Source organism: Triturus cristatus, chromosome 5_2 (assembly GCF_964204655.1).
Source record: "Triturus cristatus chromosome 5_2, aTriCri1.1, whole genome shotgun sequence".
Classification (NCBI taxonomy): Eukaryota; Metazoa; Chordata; class Amphibia; order Caudata; family Salamandridae; genus Triturus; species Triturus cristatus.
This window is the reverse complement of record NC_140588.1, coordinates 616028955-616049037: the sequence shown is the minus strand read 5'-3', so window position 1 is coordinate 616049037 and position 20083 is coordinate 616028955. Positions and strand designations below refer to the sequence as shown.

The 20083-nt window shown below is 43.8% G+C and overlaps 1 protein-coding gene across 2 annotated transcripts in view; it reads right to left on the bottom strand.

The window, feature by feature from the left end:
- Positions 1–20083, bottom strand: part of LOC146829075 (glycine receptor subunit alpha-4) — a 787414-nt gene that overhangs the window by 215415 nt on the left and 551916 nt on the right. For both annotated transcript variants that reach the window (XM_085606653.1, XM_085606652.1), the window contains exon 4: positions 250–473. In XM_085606653.1, the coding sequence (XP_085462779.1) occupies positions 250–473 (224 nt within the window). The remainder of the gene's footprint in view (positions 1–249; positions 474–20083) is intronic.

Genomic DNA, 20083 nt, shown 5'->3' with positions numbered 1-20083 from the left:
CACTTCCAACATTGATTTATTTTATTTTCCCTATTCCATCATCTGTTGACTTTCCTCCGTCCTGCCCCACCACTCTACTGCTCTTACCTGCACCAGCTGCGACGGTGTTTTAATCAATGAAAAGGTTTGACGGGCATGACTGAAAGAGAGAGTGAATGTCTATGTGCATGTTAGGCAAAGATTCTCCCCTCTCCTCGTTAGGTTCCATTCACTCCTTTTTCCCATCACATCACAATTCTCAGACACTACCTGATGCTGTACAGCACATTGCCATTCTTGAAGATCCGGAGCAGCTTGTTGTCCGTGGTGACTTCATGGAAGTTTGCTCCCTTCTCGTTGGCAAAAAACAAGTCTGGTTTCCAGATTGAGTCCAGCATGGAAGGGTCGAGGTCCAGAGAGTCATCAGGGTACTCCCTGTATGCCAGTCGGGGGTCATTCCACTGCTGCCGCAGGAAGACATTTACCCTGTAATCCTGGGATGATAAAGAAACACAAACATCACTCACATATCAAAGACCAGGACAGCTCTTGTGTTTGTGGGACCATGTAAAATGATCCCACTTGCAATGTCACCAGCAATGAGAGAGCATGTGTGCATGTGGAGGTCATAGGCAATAAATGTGACCCATCCACATATCACCCTTTACTGCTTCTGCTCATGCATGATGCACCTATAGAGATTATTAAACAGGCCAGTTGACCAATTCGCTCATTGAGCTGTCTTTTTTTTAAGTATGTTGCTGAAAACTAAATAGGTTTTAGCAAACTGGTTCTGTATGGTCAAAGACTGCATGTATTGCCCGTTGGAATGTGCACTGTCAGCATTTTGAATGTATTACATTCAAGTAGCCTTTACATATTTCTCACACCAATTACAATTAAGGAGAACCCATTTTATTTGGGTTTGGTTAGACACTATTGTCACGTGGACAAATCTTTACTGAGACAACATTTTGTGCCATAGATACTTTGATTCGCACCTTATATTTATTCAACTGGACAGATTACATTGTTACCTACAAAGATACATAGTGATAAAGAGATTAACTGAACAGATTAAATTGCTGTAACCTATATCAACATTAAAGTTTAGCACACTGCACCTGGTCAGTGTATAAAAACAGGCACAACAAGTTAACATGGAAGTGAGTATGCCTTTATGTGTGTGTCTGTGTGCACTCATGTATGTGCATGCACGCATGTGAATGGTTGTATATTCGTTTGTGGTTGCCTTACACTGTTACCAGCTCTCTGAAAAATGTGGCTTGTAGCATTACTCTAATTTAGAAACAGCATTAATTTGTTTTACTATTTTTTTATAACTCAGTAAGCACTATAGTATGTATTATTATCTAAGAAAGACTGACTTTCACATGTTACCTTGGCAGAAAATACATTGGTATGTGTTGTGGAAGATCCCAAGATGAATAACCAGTGTTGCTTGCCTATGTGCTTATGGTACGTTATGGGGAAAGGAACACAACAACTAGCTAGCGGCAGGATTTTGTACTACCATGTTGCACGGAGATAAGATGACGCAGCAATAGTGCGGTGCCCCCCCAGCACGGACGGAGATTTTGAGGAAAAGACTACTGTGCTAGCATTTGTAACGCCACGGGCTCAACCGCACTTAGACAGGAACCGTACCGCATCAGAACCTTTTTGTTACTCCAAGCAAGTAGGCACTCATATTCCCAGTGACTATTTGAATACAGGATCTTACCTGTTAACCATTGCCCCCAACTCCCGAACACTATTGTGACATTCTATTGCTGAAAAAGCCTAGAGCTCGGCATCTCATGATAAGGAATTATGAATACATGGCTACCTGATGAAGGCACAACGCCGAAACGCGCGTAGAGACTATACCTAGCCATGCTAAACAATTAGATTTGATATTTGTTGCCCTTTTTCCTACACCCCCCTTATCTTTCCATTATTAATTGGAATTACAGACAACATTTATTGTATGTTTTTGATTATAGATGTACAGATGAATGTATAAAGAGTTGAATCAAAGGACATGTATCCTTATGCGAAGAAATATTTACAATCTGTAAATATTTGTATAAATTTGCTGATTTCTATTGATCCACATATAATAAAATTTAAAAATTAAAACTGTATTTTTAAGTTGTTTTGGTCCTTGGACTATCACATGTGTTCTTAACTAATTAGCCTACCGTAGATTGAGTTTCCACAAAAATGTCATGCACAATAACCTGAATTATTGAGAAAGCAACAGAAGACCCATGAAAAAGGGCAGGTATCAGAATATCCTCACTACCGCTTACTTTTTTAAGTTGCCGCAGAATGATGTCAAACACCACCTACAGGAGTTTTTGAAAGCCAAGGAACTATTACTCAACCAAGTAGCCGTGCTCATGCCAGCCAGAGGCCCTGCAGCATTCCTAGCAAATATCAGAGTAGTCCCCTCACAACACTGAATAAGAACTAACCAGTATTCCTAATCTTCTAAGGTATGTCAGTCATGGATCATACCGTGAAGCATCAGGCTCTTCTCTGCCAGCAACAGAAACCGATAGGATTCTCTGGCTTGACATTCCAATCCATCAAGGCCTTCCTCACAGATATCAACATTGCAAAACAGGCAAGTGGGATTCTGAAAATCTCTGTTCCAGTTACATTCAATGCTTACGACGTATCCCTCGGCTCAGTTCTTCCAACAATATCACCTCCACCTTCAGATGCACCCCGCTGATCCACGCCCTTCTGGCGCTGGCTTGGAAAACCAGCCAAACATCAAGTGATGCCTTGGGCGCATAGTCTTTTGTCGGACAGAACCGTTTTACAGCTAAATAGGTCTACAATAAAGATGGGCCAGGAGATGTTCAGCCCAACTGAAGATGTACTTATTACTGGACATTCAGGAAAACCCCTGCAGCCCCTCCACAAAAGACCAAACAGCCTGAGACAACCCTCAGTTCTGAACTTCCAATAATATGCTGGTGACAAGCACAGCCACCAGCTAAGTTTGTCGCGTAAAACTCATCCGTTGCTCCTGTCGCGCTTCTGCGAAAGATAACCATCAACCTAGACTACAACAGCAGCAGCATGCAGGGCTCCTTAAGAACACATATTGAAACTAAAAATAACTCAGTACAAAGCGCTTAATCTCGCTTCTAATTTCAGAATGAAGGACAGACTGCGCCAGCCCTAACATCTCTGAGCGGAATGCATCTGGAGCAAAATGACATTCAAGGTTTGGAGCACCGTTCACAGGCACGGGCGCTGGAAGCAGGAGTGCGGGAGGGGGGGGGGGGCTGCAGCAGGTCCTGAAGGAACCATGCTGGAGCTAGGAGGTGAATGAGCAATAAATATGCGTTGAAATGCTGCGTTTGTCCTGTTACATGTGCTGCACGCTCAGAGCCATGGGTCACATTCCAGGACGTGTCTCCTGACACATTGCTGTGGATTGCTTGCACATGGCGACTGGTTTACTGTTCGTGAACTATATCTTGCACGAGTACAAGAAGTGTGAAAGGAAAGGCTGCATAGCATATCATATTTTTCTAACACAAAATGTAAACACACGTAAATGCACTGTACAAATATTTCAAAATATACCAGCAGTTAAGAACGCACAAATTAAGACATTTTTGTCATTCTGAAGTGTGATGGAAGCAAAAAATGTTATTCGGATCAAAACAAATCAAAACACTTTACTTACTGATGCAAATGATAATTAGCATCTGAACTCCTATTTCCACACATTGCTGCTTGTGTGCTACATAGTTTGACTAGTAAAACTGCATGTTTGTAACATTTAGTGGCCATTTCTATGGGAACACATCCATGCTATATTAATATCTTTGCTACAATGCGCTCCAAAGTGCAGCTACATGTCACACCCTTAGCACTCTCCTGGTGAACGGGCTTTGCTCATTTGCTACACTTGTACTCTGCTGACGCTAGCATTGTTCACAATCCTTATGACTTCCGTGATGTAACAGTGATGACAGCGCCGCCGCTCTGAGAATTGTTCTAGCACCACTGTTCACAGGGACTCTCTGGGACAAGATCAGATGTTTTAAGGCATGTGCGTGATGGCCAATACTCATGACAACTAGTGTAACGTGACCTGCACCATACCATTCACAATAAATAAATAAACTCACCGAAAACTGAAGAGGCGACTAAAAACCTCCGTGTGGCGTCATTGCTGAAAACCTGTGCTGCGGCATTTCATAAGCACTCACACGTCGCCATAAGCGGTCCAGTGGCCCAGAAGAGCCAGTTGGCACTCCCGGCTGGTGTCTCTGGCTACTGTGCTTCATTATGCTACAATGCGCTCCAAAGTGCAGCTACATGTCACACCCTTAGCACTCTCCTGGTGAACGGGCTTTGCTCATTTGCTACACTTGTACTCTGCTGACGCTAGCATTGTTCACAATCCTTATGACTTCCGTGATGTAACAGTGATGACAGCGCCGCCGCTCTGAGAATTGTTCTAGCACCACTGTTCACAGGGACTCTCTGGGACAAGATCAGATGTTTTAAGGCATGTGCGTGATGGCCAATACTCATGACAACTAGTGTAACGTGACCTGCACCATACCATTCACAATAAATAAATAAACTCACCGAAAACTGAAGAGGCGACTAAAAACCTCCGTGTGGCGTCATTGCTGAAAACCTGTGCTGCGGCATTTCATAAGCACTCACACGTCGCCATAAGCGGTCCAGTGGCCCAGAAGAGCCAGTTGGCACTCCCGGCTGGTGTCTCTGGCTACTGTGCTTCATTATGCTCCTATGTCCTTCTGCCATGATGCACCATACTTTATGCCAGGCATGTTGAAATAAGTAGAAATCATCACATGTTCTCTTCCGAACAACAATTTCTTTCTCGGCTGCTTCTCGAATTAAAATGCTGTTCTACGGCTCTTTACTCCAGTTTTGTTGGCCTTCACCCGTGTGTTGCATCTGCAAACTTGGCAATCCCTACTCGCCAGCTGATGCTAGCCTTAGCCTTGGGACTGCGGCAACTGAAAACCATTTTGCGAATTTTCGAATTAATCCTTTTTGTCACCACGTCTACTGTTCAGGTTATTTCTCGTACAAAATTCCATTTCAGTAGTTGTTGCTGGTGAGAGGCGTTCGTGTTCCCATATACAGACTGCAAACTCCTGCCACTTGGAGAAGCAACCACATTCGGTATTTTAAGGAGCGCGGCTGGAATAGAGTGGGAACCAGTTTTCCGGAAGCTGCAGTTAAGCCAAGGCCGTCCTGGCCACAGACCATTACTTGTACGTAGGTGACCAACTGACATGGGTGCAAATTCAGGACAGTGAGTGTAAAAATTCAGGACAAGGGGTCAAAATTCAGGACAAAAATTCAGGAAAGGAGGTCAAAATTCAGGACAAAAATTCAGGACAGGAGGTCAAAATTCAGGACAAAAGGTACGTTTTACAGACACATCAGAGAAGGTTGCGCAATAGTATATAAGTAAGTAAATAGACAACTACTAAAGTATAAGTGAAAATAAGTTTATATTAGGTTGAGACAATTGGGTACTTCATGGTTTGTCAGTGTGCGCGCAGCTTTAAGCAAATGTGCAGGTCTTTTTGTGGTAACAAAACCGCCCCCACCTTTCCAGCTCCCAGAGAAAACGCCTGATGCCCGGTCCGGCCAGTCTGGCCTTGATACCACCCTCCAATGGCGCCCCTCATCTTCACATAGAGCCTCTCTCATGTGTATTTAATTTCTTCTATAGTGCTACTCATCCGAAGTATGTGGGGCAGAGTGTTGGAGTGCGTTACAACACACACACATATTATATAGAGACAATCATTCATATAAATGTGAAAGTCAATGAATAGGAAATGTTGCTTAAGATAATGGGGCTTACAATGTGTAATCATACTTTCATCCATCATTCAGTCTTTCACCATTCATTCTGTCCTTCCATCTGTATGCCCACCCATGTCCATATTCAACCATTTACAAACCTATCCATCACGAATCCTTCCATCCATCATTTCACTCATCCATCCCTCAATCCACCCTTTTACTCATCCATCATCCACCCTTTCACCCCATCCTTCCGTACACTCATCCATCCACTCTTCCACCCATCCATCCATTGACTCATCCATCCAGCCATTTACCTATCCAGCCATCCTTTCACTTACTCATTCATCGATCCAGTCACTCATCCTTCTACCCATTCACCCGTTCAGCCATCCATTTACCCATCCCCCTTTCACTTTCAATTCCCCTTTCACTTAGCCATCCATCCTTCCATCCACCCACCCATCCATCTACTCATCCACTCATGAATCCATCCATTGAACCTATCATTCATCCATCCTTTCACTCATCCATTCATCTTTTCTCTCATCCATCCACCCTTTCACTCCTTCACTCCTCTATCCATCCTGTTGTCCATCTACCCGCCCTTTCACTCACTCATCCAGCCTTACATCCACCCTTTCACTCATTCGTCCATTCATTCACCCTTTCACTTATCAGTTCAGCAATCCACCCTTTCACTTATCAATTCATCAATCCATCCATCATTTCACTCATCCATCCACCCATTCTCTCACCCGTCACCCACCCTTTCACTCATCCATCAATCCATCATTTCACTCATCTATCCAGCCATCCATCCACCCATCCCTTCACTTACTCACTCACCTTTTCACATTAATTATGAGACCCATCAAGAACTCCACCCTCGCTGTAGTTCCTAAAGCAAGGGGTGGGGTGGGGTGGGGTGGAGCAGAGTTCACTATGCCCCTGCACTTAGGCAATCTGAAAAAGTGGAAGTCATGCATGATGCACAGTGCCTGGACGTGGGGCGACTGTGACATGGTGTTTCCAGAGCTTTAAGTGGGATGTAAAAACTAGGGGGTCTCTCCAAAAGGCTATTTAATGTAATAAAATGCGTGGCTTAAAACACATAAGCTAAAAATCTGTGCTTAATATAATGTGCCACCCGACTGGTATTTTTGTTGCTTGTGTCATTGCATCCAGATATATAATACAACAAGTAACGTTACACTTAGAACAAGTAACGTTACACCTACAACAAGCCAGAACAATTGGCTTTGTCAATGGTTGTTAGTTGCATAAAATAAAAAAAGCAGCAACTATGGCTGCTATACTATAACTATAATCCTTTCCTTTGAACTTCTTTCACTGCCTTCCTTCGATTAACTGGATTCTCAGGTAGCAGCAGCATGGGCGTTTTGCGCTTCCAGGTGACAGAATGCCCTGCCCTGGACCGAGGCAGGAGGAGGCCACCGCATGCTGTGCCAGCCCAGACTGAGCCATTGTCATTCTGTGTGTGGCAATCAGCCCCACACAGAATGACAATGGGCGGTGTGGGGCTGCTCTTGCACTCAGAGGAGTGCGAGGCGGCCCCATCAGGGAGCTGAGGCCTCTCGCAGGGGAACAGATCTGTTCTCTGTAATGCCTAAAATTACGGACAAAAGGCGTCCGTAAAAAGGATCTTCACGGACAACGGACGTGAGGTCCAATTTACGGACTGTCCGTGAAATTTACGGACGGTTGGTCACCCTACTTGTACGTGGACAGTGGGGCACATGCCGCAGTGCCAGTCCATTCAATGTTTGTGCCAAGGGAAGCTGCCGTGCCCGCTTCTTTCCCGTTCTCGCACAGAAAGCTGCATAATGTCTCTATTCACACTCCCCTTTCTGAAAGTGGTGGCTAGTCTTGGAACAGCTGGAGAGCACAACTGGAAGCTTACACATGGCCAGCACACACAGCAGCCCATGGTCAGGAAAAAGGACACATCCTGCAGAGGTATTTCGCAAGTTTTACATCCATAATGGCGGATATACGTTTTTCCGGACTTTCACATGTTCTGTATCTATGCGAAATGTGTTAGGCTTCGTATGATCTACAAGTACATTCATTCCATGTTAACATGTTTACTGTGTGTTTTACGAAGCTCTGACACTGACGTTCACAACACAGAGATGTAGCTCAGAGTGCAAAAAGAAAACAACACTGGAAGAGGCTTGATAGTAAATTTAAAAGATGTCTTGGATATGTCCTATGACTCATAGACAAGGAGAAGATGAGTTAGTCCAAGCTAAAGAAATACACATTTTAATATTAGTATGGAAAGTGAATATGGAGAGAAATAAAGCATATCATGACGGTCAAGATCCTGTTAAAAGGAAGCGTAAAAGGGGATTATTCATGTAGCATGCAAAGCAAACTTTGGTTGGTGCTTAGTAACTGAAGGAAGCCTGCAACAAAGCATTAACCCTCTTAGCTATGGTCCCTAAAAACGCAAATATGTGACCCACATATTCCAAACTTATGCTCTGCGGTAGCATGTTAACCAGCTGAGCCATTACATGAGCAGTCAGACCTGTGAACAGAGATTGCAAGCAGACCTCTCCAAGAAACGAATTAAACACCAGTCACATACTTACTTACTTGCCTATGCCTACTACCCCTCATGGGGTATAGGCCTTCATCCAGGACTCTCCAGCCATTTCTGTCCTCTGCATTTTTTTAAATCAGACTCCAGGTTTGACCCATCTCTGTGAAGTCAGCCTTGAGGCATCGGCGCATCTTGACCTTTGTTTTTCTATTTTCCTGGAGGTTTTCAGGTCTGGGCTTGCCTGGGGGTGTTTGAGGTGGGCTTGTGAGGGGTGTGGCCTATCCTGCCCCAGCATGTTTTCTGATTTCTTCATAAGCAGGGAGTCGGAAAATCTGCTGCCATGGGTTGTTGTTACTGATGGTGTTAGGTCAGTGGATTTGGAGGATTTTCCTAAAACGGGTGTTGATGAAGGTCTGGACTTTGTTGGTGGTGGTCACTGCTGTTCTCCAAGCTTCTGCTCCATACAGAAGGACCAATTTTACACTGGTGTTAAAAAGCCTGATCTTGGTTTTCAGTATTAGGTCCCTGAAGCTCCAGATCTTCTTTAGCTGATTAAAGGCAGCCCTTGCTTTGCCAATTCTTGCCTTGACATCGACGTCTCTGTCGCTCTGCTTGTCTATGACACTGCCTGTTGGAACGTGGTTTATTAGTAGGGGTACAGAGGTACCCACCAATAGTAATAAGGCCAAGGTATCTGGCTGCAAGCAGGCAGGCTTACCTTAGGAGACAGGTGTGTAAAGCATTTAAAAACACCAATACATTAAATAGGTAAGACACAAGACACAATAAAAATCCAACACCAATTTATAAAAAATAGGAAATATTTTTAGGATTAAAATGACAACAAAACAACAATAATCCAATCTAGGGAACTGGAGATATGAATTTTTAAAGAATAAACAATGTCTAGTGCCTAAATTCCAAAACCACCACTTTGGGACATCTGGTCGCACTTGACTGGGGGAAAGTCAAAGTTTGAGACTGACCGCGATGGAGCGAGGGTGGAATAGTTAGTGGTAGGGTTCGGTCAAGTTTTTACCTTATGACTTAGTCACTTTTTTCGAGCCCTTTCTCTCAATGTCAAGCGAGCCTCCTTGCCAGGCCAGCTTTGGGTTTGATGAAGGTGGCTTGGCTCAGCATGATGCCTCGGTCAAGTCCTGGAAGTCTTATTGACAATTAAAAGCTCCAGAGCTTCAGCGGGGCAAACCTGAAAATCTCAGGCCGAGTCACAGTTAGACGTCGCAGGCTTGACTCTCGGCGACGAGCAGGCCAATATATGGAGCTTATTGACAAAAAAATCTCCAGATCTTCTCAAACTTCTGGATCTTCTTTCAGAAGGTCCTTTTGGGATTCCAAAGTGTCCGCAACACCAATCCATGGTTCCAGGAGCACTGAGTTGCTCCTTGGGATGCTGGGACTACGTTTCCCAAAATTCACCCTGCCAAATCCTTTAAATTCCAGCTAAAGGTAGTCAGCTGGTTTCTTCTTGCTGGAGCTCTTTTAACCTGTTGCTTTTAGGGAGTCCACTCCTTCACTTTTCAAAGCAAGACTAAGTCCTTAGAGCTGTAGTTCCAAAGTGTGCAGCAGGTGCAGTCACTCAGAGTGTAATCCTCTTTGTGCAGTTAAGGGTTTCATCAGGGCGGTCCTTCTTCTTCTTGTAGTTTCAGGCAGGGAAATTAGTTGCTGGCCAGTCTGCTCATATTTATCCAGTGTTCTTGGGTGACAAGCAGGGGGACACCCCTGACCAATGGGGTACAGGGTGCCACCCAGAGGTATAACAGCTGCCTCCAAAGTGTTGCATATTCGTGACTCAGATAGCACTGTTCTTTTAAAATCCAAAATGGAAAACCTCTCTCCTGGAGGTTAAGATCTGGCTAAACCAACCCATGGACAAGGCTAAGTTTCCCTAACACTCTCCTTCCAACCCCTCTGCTAATTCAATTACTGGAGCTCCTGCCTGGCCGAGGGTGCAGGATGTGGGGTGAGCCTGTGTCCTGCTGGCATTTCCACTTTGAAGACCAGTTTGGCTACTGCACCCTCATCCTGCCTTTTTCTCTACAGTTGCAGGTCTCCTTCCCCCACCAGATGTCCTTTGTCTCAATTCAAGCCACTTCATACCTCGTCAGAGCATTTTGGCTCAGCCTGTCGAAGAATGGCCAATCGGGTGAGGCTGCTGGAAGGGTGGATTTTAGCTCATCAGAAAAGCACCTTCTATAACTTTTCTTCTATAATAGTTATAGTAAACCCAACCTTGTCAAATTGTTGGATTTAGTCTAACTATCATTTTAACAATTTGAAGTGTATTTTTTAGCACACTCCTGCCAATAGTTACACTTTATTAAAGTATTACCATGTTAGCCTATGAAGCCAGTGTGCTACAATGGGGAAGACCGAAAACAGGCTTTTTGATCCTCAGCAGGGCATATAAAACATCTTTTAAAATGTCCCTGCTTATTTTTACATGGCACCCTACCCTGGGGGCACCGAGAGTAGACCTTAGGGATGCTTTATATGTAAATATAAGGTAGTTTAAGACTTTGGAAGGACCTTAAATTCCAAAGTTGAATTTGCATATCATTTTACTTTAAAAGCAGCCCACAAGGCAGGGCTGCCTTTAAAATGACAGCAGACAGCACAGCAGTGCACACTTAAGTGTATTAAATCTACTGGGCCTTTAAACCTACATGCCCTATCATATACTAGGAACTTACAGGTAGGTTGTCAGTATCAATTATAATTATAAATAATTACCATGTACTTTTAAGCAGAGCACAGACCCTTAGCAGAGCCTAGGGCACAATCAGAGTAAAAAAACCAGCATATAGTTGTCAAAATGGGGGAACAAAGTGGAGGGACACTGCAAAAAAAGTCCTGGTTTCTCACACAGCCCAGGTAGGTGTAGGTCTCCACCTCTTCCAGTGCATCGCCTGCAAGAGTGACTACAGTTGTGCTGGCTGTGTTAGCCTTCAGGATCTTTGTTCTTCCTCTGTGGATGTTAAGGCCAAGTTGAACTGATGTGGCTGCCTCATTGTCAGTCTTCTCTTGTATCTGCAGATAGTTATGGAGAGTAGGGTCAGGTTGTCTGCAATGTCCAGGTCATTGAGCTGCATCCAAATTGTCCACTGGATCCCATTTCTTCTCCTTGCAGTGGATGTCTTCATGATCTAGTCAATGGCAAGCAGGAAGAGAAAAAATGAGAGCAAACAACCCTGGCTGACTCCGGTCCTCAGTTGGAAGGCTTCCGTGAGTTATCCTCCATGAACTATCTTGCAGGTCATTCCCTCGTAAGAGTTCCTGATGATTCTTACAAGTTTATTTGGCACACCATAGTGGCAGAGGAGTTTCCAAAGGGTCACTCTGTCCGCACTGTCGAATGCCTTCTCATAGTCAATGAAGTTCACTTGCATTACATTGACTGCTCAATGATGATGTGCTGTGTTGCAATCTGGTCTATGCAGGATATTCCTTTGTGGAAGCCAGCTTGCTGGTCTAGTAACTGAGCATTAACTTGCTCCTTCATTCTGCTCAGGATGACTATGTTGAACACTTTAATACTCAGGTCAGGCAAGCACTTTCACACTGAAACTACTAGAGTTTCTCTTCCAAAGTTCAATAAACCAGAAATCGTTCTTTGAAAAAAAGTATTACATTGTTTATGCTTTGATTAAATCATACATTTATTATAGAATCTTCTTTGGTTTATTTTATGCTGAAAACATTCAATAATTCATCTTGATTCCATCATTGCTGATTTTTTAACATAGCCCAATGTATTTCGGGTCTGTGTTGACCGTTCATCTGGGGTCTAAAAATGATATAAAAACAAGAACCAGTTCAGTCCCTCTTCTGTTCAAACACAATACCACAACTGAAATTCAATACCCATACAAAATAATTAAGTTGCCAAACCATTGGTACACAATGTCATAATTATTTCTTACAGTAACCTACTATAACTACTGCCATTAATATGCGTTCTAGTTTGCCATCAGTTAACCGTGGAAAAACATGAAGCTTTATCCAATTTAGTGTGCTATGCCTTACATTAAAAGCATCGGTGTAACCGCACAGACATACTCGTTAAATCAAAAAATAAGATGAAATCAGTATCAGTATCTGTGTATTCCAAGCGCCGCGCGCACTTACACTTCCTGGTGTGCATCGAGCGTAATGACTTGGATGCCTTCATGTGACTCTCAATTTAAAGGAAACTGATCTGAAAGCAACCCCGGGTACTCGAGAGTTCTAAAGAATGCTTTAACGTAGCGCAGCTGCGTCATGGAATTGTTAGGACGTGGGAACGTATCTGGATTAGATGGCAGAAAAAACTCAAAGTTACTTAATGCCCAAAAAAACGGGATTAAAAAAGAACCATGTGCACGAATGGAATCTAAAGTGAGTGTACATTGAGCATGAACGCTCAGAAAAGGAATTGTAATCGCAGTCTATTGTGTGTAACGTAAGCGCTTATGAAACCCCATATATTCAGTGGTTCTAAAAAAAGCTTTAACGTAGCGCAACATAATGCTGCGTCATGCAAACATTACAACATGGTAACATGTCTAAATTAGATGAAAAACGGGATTATAAATGACCATGTGTGGAAATGGAATTAAAAATAGAGTGGGCATTGAGCATAATGCTCAAGAAAGACATCGCAATCTCTTGTGTATAATGTGAGCGTATATGTTCACACGGAACAAAAAAGTAGTGTCAGCTCTCCTCCAAAAGTGCAATGCACACTAATTTTTAATTCCATTTGCACATATGGTCATTTATAATCTTTGGAAGAGAAACTCTAGTAGTGTCAGTGTGAAAGTGCACACATCCATCCATGGTTCAATGTCTTCAGTGCATCTGCATGAATGTTGTCAGGTCCTGCTGCCTTCCTATTTCTCAAATATTTGATGGCTTGCTGTATTTCTTCTTTGTTTGGTCTGCTGCAGTTGACTGGTAAGTCCTTTTCAGCTAGCTGTATGTCTGGTGGAGACTGCGGCATGAGCTGGTTGAGCAATTCTTCAAGTTTGCTTCTTTGTTGGTTTTGGTGTATTTGCCTTGAGCTTTTGATTTTTCTGCTTTTGTTCGGCTGGTGTTGACTGCAGCCTTCTTTTCCTTTCTCTCTTTGATTTTGTGAAAACTCAGTGGAGATCCATTCTTTTTTATGCTAATGTTTCTTCGGACACAGTATCTCCTGGCAGGTTGATATCACAGTTTCTTTGATCTTCTCCTACTGTCTTTCTACAGGATCTCTGTTGTCCTCTAGTTCTTACAGGATTTGAAAACTTGTTACTGAGGATGACTGAGTATTTACTCATTTTCTGTGCATCTTTGAGTAGGGTGGTGTTATATCACTGATGTTGGTTTGTTGGTTCCATCTATGCTTTTGTCACCTTTAGCATAGGCCTGGCCATGACAAGGTGATGGTCTGATGCCATGCCCATTCCTCTCATCACTCTCACATCCTGCAGGGACCTCCAGAACTTCTTGGCAATGCAAACATGGTTGATCTGATTCTCTATTGAATGGTTTGGTGACACCCACGTTACTTTGTGTGTTCTTTTGTTTGGGAATACCTACAGCCTATCACCAGACTATTCAGGGCAAACAGATCTGCAAGCCTTTCACCATTCTCGTTCATGTCGCGAAGGCCATGGTTGCCCATGACTTCTTTGTACCCAGTGTTGTTACTTCCAGTCTTGGCACTGAGGTCTCCCATCAGTATGGTGATGTTCTTTTTCCTCTTCTTTGCCGTCAATTGTAGGTGCATAGCAGTCAATAACATTTATGCTGATCCTCTTTTTCTTTGTGTGGAGGCTCACTGCAATGATTCTGGGACTGTGGACTTCCCTTCTAATCAGAGCTCTGTTGGCTGCTGGCACTAGTATCAGTGCTACTCCCTACGTGTGTGAGGGCGTTTTTCCCTTGTTTTCAGAATACAGCAGCATTTCTTCTGGAGCCAGTCTTTTCTGTCAGGACTGTCTCCATTTGGTATCACTGATGTTAAGCAGGGCAAGGTTGTATTTTTCATCTCTGCTGCCACTTGGGCTGCTGTTTTGCCTGTCTTTTACATGGTCCTCAGATTCCATGTCCCAATGGTAATGGTCTTGGGCAAAAGCAGATGAATCAGCTTTGAAGTTTTCAGGGATCTCTGGACTTCACCACAAGGCATCATAGTACCCTGTGAAGGAGATTCCTCTCTCCTCAAGGCCGGGATGTTGCTTGGTCTTTTGGTTGATGTTTCAGTAGCTAGGATTTTTTACATGGTGAGATAGTTGGCCCCATACGTAAACCTCCTCCTTTCACAACTAGGCTTGCTACCGGCCAAGGCAGTCATCTTACCAGTAGTATAGCATTAAACTAACTGGATATGCTTATCTCTGTGCAGCAGATGCCATCATTGCCTAAGCCATCTTAAAATTCAGTTTATGACTGACCGATTAGGTAAATCAGAACACCTTTGCTATCACATTTTTCATTTCCTATTACAATTTCTTTGTGAGAAGGCTTTGTAAACAAATGAATGCATATGCTTTCGTTGACTTCATCCCTCATGACACTGTCCCTCATGACTCTACCTTTCTTTGGCTGACATCACACCTCATCCCACTTAATGGGTCTTTGGAGTATTTTTTCCATTTCCAGCACAGCCTAAGAAGTATGTATTTTCTGTGGTTCTTTATTTTCATTCACCATTATAAAAGGCTAGGGATGCAATAATTGCTAACATTTGAAAACATGAAATCTTGACAGAAATAAATTATTTCTAAATGACATATCTTTTTTTCAGATAACCAAGCAGGATACCAGCATGGGAACATGTTGTGCAATGCAGTGTTCAGAAATTAGATTATTTGGACCAATGTGCTCAATAGATGTGTATGCTGAGTGATATCCTCAATTCCTTACCAAGAAAGCTATGAGTTTCTTAGATCACATCCTCATTTTCTATTCTACACTGAACAGGAAGGATCTGAAATCAGTATGTGTTAGCTGTCTGGACAGACCTACCGCCACCACTACACATTTTACAGGTATGCACACATAATAACAGTAAAAAATGGGATTTTGGAGAGCCTTTTACACACATTGGCTGGTCTGTGAGCTCACTTTTTGCATTGATTGGATGGCTGGCTATTGCAATTTGGATCACTCCCTGGCACACTGCATATGTCAATTTGTTTAGTAGGTGCTTTACATTGGTGAGTAAGCTAAATAATTACCACCTCCCAGGCATGAAATTGCCCCCATATGGAGGCTGGTAGCTCCCCAGTTACTGCCTCTGCCCCTCTTCCAATGACATGCTCCCAACTGCTCCCCTGTGGCTTCTGTCTGGCATTATTTCAATAAGAAATAGAAATTACAAAAAATATCTTGAGGTAGGGGTGTAACACATGTTCCTGAAGCCCGTGTGCAGCAGGGGGGGCCCAAACTCATAATGGGGCCCGTAACCATTCAGGGTTCCCTAATCAGCCAAAGTCCAATGAACATCTGTGATATATGGGAGACTCACAAGCCCCTCATCACTTTTTGCAGGGGGGGGGGGGCAACATTTTGAATTATGCCATTGTCTTGTGGACGGGAAGATAGGGAACTGCTGTGTGTTTGCTTTGCAGTGACAGCATCATTGTTGGAGCCTGCAGACTGTCCCCTCATATACAATGCAGCTGTAAGCTCTGCCAAGCCAGTAACATCGCCCCACATTGCCCCTACTCTTATGTTATCCCTGCAGCCTAGAAATGCCAACTGCACATTGTGCATCCCACTCCCATCGAAGTTGTTGTTTACAATTCCGTTCCTGATCACCCTTTTAAGTTTAAGAGTTTGGAAATTCCACATGCTGGAAGACTGGAAGCATTCTGGTTGTAATGCTCCCTCTCTTCTGACAATTAGAGTCTAGAAACCAAGTAGTGTAAGAAAGGAAAAAACAAGGCAACAGGCCTTTCCCGTCTATTCACCCTAGATCTGGAACAACATTCCTGTAACAATCAAGACTGACCCAACACAGCTCCTAGTTAAAAAAAAGTGTTAAAAAACGCATCATTTTAGAGAACCCTGCATCACAAGGCACTAACAGTGCACTAACCAGCTTCCTCTCCATTCACTCGTTAATTTGAGCTTCGGTTTGACTCTGTAAAGCGCTCATCTGTTGTTTAGCTATACTTGTGCTATAGAAGTACCACATCCATAAAAACATATGTGTGAGCTATACTTGTGCTATAGAAGTACCACATCCATAAAAACATATGTGTGCTCAGGCCAGGACATTTGATGACCCACATCTTCATCAGCGCCAGGTCAGCATGCGACAGTTGGTGAGGCAGATGATAAAACCTCCTTTTTGACACGCCTGCCAGACCCAGAAGATAGCCTGGCTGCCGCTGAAGAACCACACCACATGACATGCTCGTACACAATACAGGAGAAGGCGGCGGGAAAGGGTGTTTAGCCGCACGCGAGCCACAATGTCCCGTTTGGGACAACATTACAAAAATGAAATCGATTGCAGCAGGGCACATTTAAATAAAGCATATGCGATGTGACCGCAGCCAAAAGTAGCATAGGTGCACAATGAATAAAGACAGCGTCGTTGTTGCTAGGCAACCAGGACAGCAAGAGCTCAAAGTCACCACAGAAGGCTCCTCGCAGGGAGAACATTTGCAAATTGAGCCGGAGCGCCTGTATAGGCCGGAGGGGCGCATGCATGGAGGGCCTCTCTGGCCCAGCCACAGCAGAACATTGAAGAACACACTGTCTAGAGGCTAGAAAGCAGAGGGGCCCAGAATTGGCATGGCGTCACCAACAAACAAGCCTCTGAAAGCTAAGCTTACGACGACTAGGTTCGGGTAGTGCCCTTATGTACTGCAGCCTGCATTGGCATCAAAACGTACTGCAAGTAAAATAAAAATATGTAAAAGATCTTCAAATTCTAGTTTTGACACTGTTAAGAATGTGCTCACACTTAAATGAAGCAGAAAGTTCCTTTAATTAGCATAAACCAACACATGCTCCGGAAGGGAGGAGCGAATGACGACTTGCAGTGTCGGCGATCAGCTGTCAACTGTCAGTGCTACAGTTGGACAGCTGATGACCTCACAGGTATGGTGTCCGCGCAGGGACACACAGTGGCAAACTAGAACGGTGTCCCAAGTGGGACATAAGAGGAACGTAACACATCTTCCCCCCTTTAAATCAACGTAAGAGTCAGGAAACTATGGAAGAGTTGACAGGTCTAAGTGAGGAAAGTTTCATTCACAAACAAAGTCCTTGAGCTTCATGGGCGCCCCCAACAACCTTCCCGCACGTGTTCTGCGAACTTGTGGTGAATCTCCTTCAAGAGGTGTGGGTGGCAACTTGCGCCGGTTTTCCTTAGTGTCCTGAGTGTCTTTAGTCGTATTTGATGGATCCATGGTGGTTCCTGTATCGCTTCTTTCCACAGTCACGGGTGTTGCAGGGAACTCATAGTCAGACTCGTAGTCTGAAAAGTCCATGGATGTTTTGTTGTCCTTGGAGGCTGCACCTAGATTATCCCTGTAGTTTTCCGGAACGGGATCCTTCTTGGACTCAGCTTCGGGTTTTGCTGGATACTTGTACGCTGACAGTGCTGAGAAATGCCACACTCTTCCGTCGCTCAAGCGAGCTGAGTTGCTGTAAATGTCCCGTACTGACAAGGGTGGGGTATATCTATTCTGCATTTTCCCCACGTGACCACTCCTTCTTACCTTAACAAGATCACCCACTTTGATTTCTACTTGCTTGCATCCGTGCTTTTTGTCATAGAAATCTTTTGTTTTGTGTTGGGCTCGCTTAAGTCTCTCTTGGATTTCTCTTGCTGACCTTTCCACTCTTTTGGCAGCATTTATCCACCCCACGTTGTCTTTGGATAGTGGCGTTCTGCCGCGCATAAGTTCAAATGGGCTATAACCCGTGGTGTCACTTGGTGTAATGCGGTAAGCCCACACAGTTTTCAACACCTCTTGTTTCCAGTCGAGGTTATTGTTCGCTGCCAGTTTGATGGTCCCCTTCAACACTCTATTAAATCTTTCAACTGCACCATTGGCAGCGGGGTGATACACAGATGTGGTTTTATGTTTTATATTGTGTTTTTGTATATAATTTTGAAAAATGTGAGACATGAATTGTGCCCCATTGTCACTAATAATCTGCTTGGGTAGACCTTCCCTTGTAAATGTCTCGTCCATAAATTTAACAAGGTTGTACGCATCTGGCTTACTGGTTATTTTTACTTCCGGCCATTTGCTGAAGTGATCCTTAATTACTATCACATACCATTGTTCCTGCGCTTCCGTGATGGGTCCCATCACATCAATGCCGATTCTTTCCCATGGCATGGCGGGTGAAGCTATGGGTTGTAATGGTGGTCTAAATGGAACTTGTGATTTATCTGCGTCCATGCATAACTTGCATTCTCTGATCACCCTTTCAACGTCTTTGCTCACGCCTGGCCACCAGTACATATTTTTCACTCTGCTCTTAGTCTTGGCAATACCCAGATGCCCTTCATGGCATATGTTGAGAATTTTGGTACGTAATGACTCCGGTGGTACGAATCTTCCGTTTCTGATCAAAAATCCGTCCTCCTGGCACAATTCATTCTTGACTTCCCAAAAATGTTTCAGTTTTTCTTGTAGCCTATTCTTTGCTGGCCACCCCTTATTAATTTTTTCCATCACTTGAACGATGGTGTCATCTTTGCTCTGTTCAGCGAACCATTCGTCTTTTTCCAACCGGCTGTCGTCATCAAAAATTTTAGCAATGCACATTTCTTCGTTTTCCTCTTCAGTCTGCTCCCTGTTCTTCAAGGGCATTCTGCTGAGATAGTCAGCCACGACATTCTTCACACCTGGTATGTAATGCACCTTGTACACGAAGTCAAACAGGCGTACAGACATTCTCGCTAACCTTGAGGATGCAGTGTATAATCCCTTGGTTGTCAGCACTTTCACTAAAGGCTTGTGGTCAGTGCAGAGATGGACCATCCTTCCCCAGATATACTGCCGGAAATGTTCCAATGCCCATACACACGCGAGTGCCTCACGTTCAATCACGGAATACTTTTCCTCCGCTGGAGTTAGTGAACGTGAGGCGAAAGCCACAGTATTCTCATTGCCCTTGGAGTCTTTTTGGGTTAGGACAGCACCAATGCCCTTGTTACTGGAATCAGTTGTCAAATAGTTTTGCAAGGTTGAATCGTATCCTTGCAACGGTAAAGCCGTGCACATGTCGTTCTTGAGGTTTTGAAAAGCGGTTTCACAGTCCTTGCTCCATTCAAACCTGTTCTTAGTTTTGAGCAGTTGTCTTAGATCGTATGTTTTCAATGCAAAATTTTTGATGAATTTGGAGTAAAACTCCACCAGACCTAAGAACGATCTTACTTCATCCTTGTTGGATGGAATGGGGGAATCCTTAATTGCCTGTAACAATTCCATTTTTGGGCTAATACCTTCACCTGTTATCTTATGGCCCAGGTAATTTACAGATTTACATGCAAATTTGCACTTGGAATGTTCTGCGGTGAGACCTTTACTTTCCAGGATTTCGAGGACTTGCTCAACTCTTACGTCGTGTTCTTCCTTGGTCTTTCCCATAATCAGGATATCATCCTGAAATAGTAAAATTCCTTTAATTCCTTTGAAGACATGGTTCATAAGTCTTTGAAACATAGCTGCCGCTGAGGCCAAA